At 31.0% G+C, this 6,000-nt stretch overlaps 1 protein-coding gene across 1 annotated transcript in view; it reads left to right on the forward strand.

The window, feature by feature from the left end:
- Positions 1-4,528: 4,528 nt before the first annotated feature.
- Positions 4,529-6,000, forward strand: part of LOC127746694 (TMV resistance protein N-like) — a 13,641-nt gene continuing 12,169 nt past the window's right edge. Inside the window, exon 1 of the mRNA XM_052260683.1 lies at positions 4,529-5,005. Coding sequence (XP_052116643.1) covers positions 4,529-5,005 — 477 coding nt within the window. The remainder of the gene's footprint in view (positions 5,006-6,000) is intronic.

Genomic DNA, 6,000 nt, shown 5'->3' on the forward strand with positions numbered 1-6,000 from the left:
AAAGGGGAGAGTGAGGGAATTGAGAAGAGAAGAGAGGAAGGGAGGCTGTCCGCCGTCACTGCCCTCGTCTTGGAGCACGCCAGTGTCGCGCCTCATTGCCGTAGAGCCGCTGTCTCACGCATCGCCGCTGGTGCTGACGAAGAGGGGAGAGAGTGAGCCGTTGAGGCAGAGAGCTGCTGTTGTGGGAAACGCGATGGAGGAGAGGACGCCACCAGCTCTGTCGTGCCTGGTTGCTGCCTAGCACGCCGTCGGAGACCCCCGTTCCCCCACCACTACTGCATCATCGTTGATGAAGCTGTTGCCGCCTCCGTGAGCCGCGAACATAGGAGGGAGAAGGAGGCGAGTTCATGAGGGGGAGAAAGAGCTCCCACCTTGCCGCTGTACCTCCTTGCTACCGTCGAGCTGTTCGCTGCCATTGTTGCCGTTCTGGTTCGCTCTTTTCCCTTGAATCTGTTTCACTTCCGTATCCTGCCATTCTGATTTTATTGAACCTCTGCTTTTTCTTGGATTTTTCAGCACTATTTCTTGTTGTCTTCCATTCAATTTGAATCCAATATTTTCTTTGGGTGCTATGATCATTGATGTTGCAATACGAAATGGATGCTGCTGTTGTTGCAGCCGCAACTTTCGGCTGCCCGGTCTAAATCTTGTGTCTTTTCATTTCATTCTACATCGATCCACCTCACCTGTCAATTTCGCACTTCGGGTTTGGTCTTTTCGGTCCCTTAGGACCACATTGTGAGTAGACTTTACATTTATAATTATTTGGCTTTACATCTATAATATTTTTTATATATGCTGCTTGAATTTATGCTATACTTACAAGTTATTAACCAAGGATTTGAATTTGATTTTAATAATGGATTTATTAGAACTAAATATTTATTTTTATGAAATTCAAAATTTTAATCTGCATATGAGACTGTATATATTTTTGATGAAGTTTTGCATTATTTTAAATTTTTTTCTTACTTGAATATCTGTTTTTGAGACCATATATATTTTTGATGAAGTTTGTATTATTTTTTAATCTTCGATTTTATTTGAATATGTGTTTTTGGAACATTGAAATATTGTTGATACTCACTTATATATACTCTGAATATTTAAAGTATATTCGACATTTATATGATTGAAAGGGATTTTTTATGAGAAGGTATTATTTGATTTGATTCGATACCTTATATATTTGAAAGGTCAAAGGATTGGTTGTATTTGAAATTATATATTTTGAATTGGTTTGGGAGGCTCGTATTAGAAAACTGTAGTTAACGGCGGTTATGACATTAACTTAGATGCATCTAACTCAGACCCCAGCTAGCAGGAGTGTTGCTAGCCTAACGTATAGGTCACACGTTAGACACTAGAGGAAAGGACTACCCATAAAGGTGGATCTGCCCAAGTGTGGACTTTTGATTTGATTTTTGTATGAGAACTCCCTTATTGATTCACTTATTATTATTATCAACTATTATTTTCTAGTTATAATTACTTTGATAATAATGTTTATCAATTCAACTAGGTATTCTTTAAAAATGGTACAACATTCAGCCTTTTATTACAATAATTTAAAAAAAAAACAAACACATCTAAAAATTATGAATAGATTTATTGTCTTTTTAAAATTAAATACACATTTAAAATACAATCTAAAAAAACTGAAATTTAAATTTTAAATTTTAAATTTCTGTTTCAAATTTAATATATTTAATTATTAATATATTATAATTTAAATACACATCTAAAAATCAAATTATTCAAAATTCAAAATTTTGATTTTACAATTATAAAATAAACCTTAAACCATCAAATTATTAACTAAACTCGTACAAAACACTCAAAGAAGAACTCAGAGGTGCACATCGAGAAGTCATCCTCCGTCTTCGTTCATCCGCGCCACCTCCCTCTTCCGCACTCATCCTCAACGCTGCCTTTCTCCTTCTCGGCGCTCATTCACAACGCCACATTTCCCTTTGTCAACACTCATCTTCGTCGCCGACTTCCTCCTCCTCGTCACCGTTCGTTCGCATCAACGTCGCCATTCGTCCACGCCGAAAACTTACCTAAGGTTTGGATGGGTCTCTGACACCATTACTTTTTTAACTCTGATTTTTTAATAAAAAATCGAATAAAATGGCCTGAAGAGATTTTCATATATATTGCAATGTTAAATTATTTTTGCACGTGCAATTCCTATATTTTGGAAGTGTTTTAAAAATATTTTCTGTATAACTTCATAATTTTAGATGTGTTATAATTATTTTTTAATGTTTAAATTTAGATTTTAGATTTATGATTTTAGATGTATTTTAAAAATATTTTCCGTATAACTTCATAATTTTAGATGTGTTGCAATTGTTTTTTAATGTTTAAATTAAATTTTAGATTTATGATTTTAGATGTGTTTTAAAAATATTTTTTGTATAACTTAATAATTTTAGATGTGTTACAATTGAAAAAAAAAACTACAATTGAAAATATTTTAGTTTGTGTATATAATTATATTCGACCATTCGTAAAACTGATCCTGCATTTTATCAAAGGTACAATAAGTAAGGGATTAATTTTTTTCTAAATGCACTGATTTTGAAATTTTTTTCTGCAGATACAAATTAAAATATAAAAGAAAAAAACTGTGTTATAGAGAGAAAAGAAACGTAAAAAAAGGAAATAATAACTAATTATAAAGTGTGTAGGAAGTTAGAGAAATTTTAATTTTTAAAATTTAAATTAATCTTAATTATAAATGTGTATCCTAAAAAATAGGAATATGTTTTAATTAAATAATATTAAAGGCTAATCAAAGGCTGAATTTTGTTATACAAGTAGCATTTTCTAATATTTATATGGTCTCATGTAGATTATAGATGTATTGTCTAATCACTGAGTTGCAAAACTCATCCTTTTTTCTAAAAATATTTTTCAAGAACAAATGCTTGACTATGTGAGACATTCTAATCAAAAGTCACGATCTGCAATGAGTATCTATTTTTATCGAATTTCTAGATGTATATGCTCCATATGTCACAGGTAGGATCCAACTATTCTTAATTATTTTAATTTTTTGTTAAATATATATAACTATTTATATTAGAACTTGTAAAATATTTGTAATTTTCTTATTCAACTTATATTTGAGTTTGTTAGGCTTGTTAGGGGTTTATTTTCCTAAGTACCGGTTATGACTCATTTTGGGTTGTGACAAAAATAATAGTTGATTTGGCAAAAATTGAGTGGTTGATTCTAAAGTTTTGCCAAGTAAGCGATGTTGCTAACATGACATTAATAGAAAAAGAAAAATGTCTTAAAAGTAATGTAGGTAAACTTATCCATCTACTTTTATAGATTTTTATTTATTTATTTGTTTATTATGTTTGGCTATTACATTTATAGTAGAGTATTATTAGTGCAACTTTTTTTTTTATCCTAAAAATTAAAGAAAAAAATCTTAAACGGTCTGATAATTATCTCAAAATATAACGAGACCCTTAATAAAAAAAATATTCAATTCAACCTCTAAGATTTATTTTTATGAAACTAATTAGTTTTTATGGTAATATTTTTTTATTTTTTATTTTGACACAAAGACTAATTAATTTTATAAAAGTAAAATTTAAAAGTTAGATTAGATATTTTTTTTTATTAAAAACTTCGTAATCTTTTTAAAGTAATTGTCAAAGACCGGGTTAGATATTTCCTCAAAATTAAATATCCATGCACCGTGTTCATTGAATGGCCATTTATACTATGTTAGCTTAGCAGTTAGTTCATATATATGAGAGATATATGAAGACTTTTTCTCTTATATTTAGATGAAAATTACGTTACGGTGAAATAAATGTGGTTGGATGATTAATTAGCAATCACGCTAGTTGTGTAAAACAAAAAGTACATAGAAACGTACGGTCAATTTTATGTGAATTAATAATTAAAAAAGTTGTTAAAAAAATATTTTTTTAATTTTAAATATTTTAGACTTTTTTATTATATTTTGAATATATTTTTTTTTAGTTTTAGATGTTTTATTTGTTAGATTTTATATGTTTTTTTAATTGATTTTAGATTTGGATTTGTTTGGAGCCTAACTAATAAAAAAAAAGTCTAAGAAACTAACAACTTTATTAAATTTATTTTGGTGAGCATGTAACCAGCAAAAGAAAAATAAGTAATTCTATATTGTTGAATCAAATCTCACACTATTAAAAATATTATTGATGATTATTTGATAACTACAAATCACAAAAATGGTTGATTCTCTTCGACTAATAATTGGCTATTGTTATGGTTGTCTCCCTAAATAGCATCAAGAAAGAGATCAGACAAGGTCATTCATATGACCGGGTCTGTTGAGAAGGTCGTTATCCAATACTAAACCTTAAAAGGTCAAAAAAAGTTTTTGTGTTTTCGTACTCTCCTCTGAGCATCTTTCATTCACTTCCCTCTCCTCTTCAACCACAACTTTAATTTGCCGCACATACAATTAAATATCCGTTATACAGTTTTGAAGCTTGCATTGATGACGGTACGTATGGCATCCACTGCTGTAGGTGAAGCCTCTTCTTCTTCTACTCCTCCTCCAACAAGATCATGCACATATCACGTGTTCTTGAGTTTCAGAGGAGAAGACACTCGTGCAGGATTCATTAGCCATCTATATGCCGCACTGGACAGAAAGGGAATCACAATCTACAAAGATGACATAAACCTTCCCCAAAGCGAGGCCATTTCAAATGAACTTCTCAGAGCAATTGAAGATTCAATGTTCGCGGTCGTCGTTCTCTCACCAAACTATGCTTCCTCTACTTGGTGCTTGGATGAGCTCCAAAAGATTGTTGAGTACAAGAACAACCTGGGGCTACAGATTGTGCCGGTGTTCTATGGTATGGAACCTTCTGATGTGAGGCACCAAATAAGAACCTTTGAGGATGCATTCAGGAATCATGAAGGGAGATTGGGAGGAGACAGTGAGAAGGTCAAGAGATGGAGAGAAGCCTTAATACAAGTTGTCAGTTACGCTGGATGGGACTCCAACAATCAGTTAAGCCAAACTCATCACTAATTTCGTTTTCTGTTGCAAATTATGTGGATAAAACACACATCATATATCATATGAGAATAATTTAGAAAGAAAATTTAGTGAAAAATAAAGTTTTGTTTAATAATTAGCCAAATATTTTAGAATGACTGAATTGCTGTTATGTATCAGGAAAAATAAAGTTAAATATAACTCTTTTGAATAATTTTATTTTATAATGATAAAATATTTTTTTGTGAGAAATTTCTTTTCTTTTGCCTTTTATGGAATTTTAAAATTTTAAATATAGTTTTGGATAAATAAAAATCTAATATAATTGGGTCAAATATTTTAAAATAACATAAAAAATCTCATAAAATAAAAATATTTTTATTATGTAAACTGAATGCTAATTTAGGCAAAATAGGTAATGTAGGCCTTTAAGAAATGACCTGCTATTAGAAAATAAAATAGTATATTATTCTTTTTGTATTTTTTTGTAATATAAGTAATTAATCTGAAAATTTAGAAAAAATGTAACACCCTACCACACAGGGCCTTACGCTTAAGTCGTAAAGCAGAGGTGGCAAGGTATTACGACCTCTAAAAGAAAATGATATATACATAGATATAGTTGGGTGAAATCATATTTAGGAGCCTTGAAGAACAAGCTAAACAAATTGATAAACAGAAAATCGTGACACACTCGCATGGATATTCGTAAAACGGACAGGTAAAATCGAAATATAACTGAACACATATATATACATATCAGAGTTCCAAAACTCAGATAGCAAGCTCCAGACTCGACCTGCGAAGCTAAGGCCGACCAGAGTATATAATTATGTATATATACAACCCAAAATAAAACTCAAACCACAAAATAAACCCCTGTATCTCCAAGTCGACCTCTAGGAGGGACAAAACACAAAATATACATGCGGAGATTCTATAAACATATATACATAGCCTAAAACAAAATATGA

Source organism: Arachis duranensis, chromosome 4 (genome assembly GCF_000817695.3).
Source record: "Arachis duranensis cultivar V14167 chromosome 4, aradu.V14167.gnm2.J7QH, whole genome shotgun sequence".
NCBI classification, from domain to species: domain Eukaryota; kingdom Viridiplantae; phylum Streptophyta; class Magnoliopsida; order Fabales; family Fabaceae; genus Arachis; species Arachis duranensis.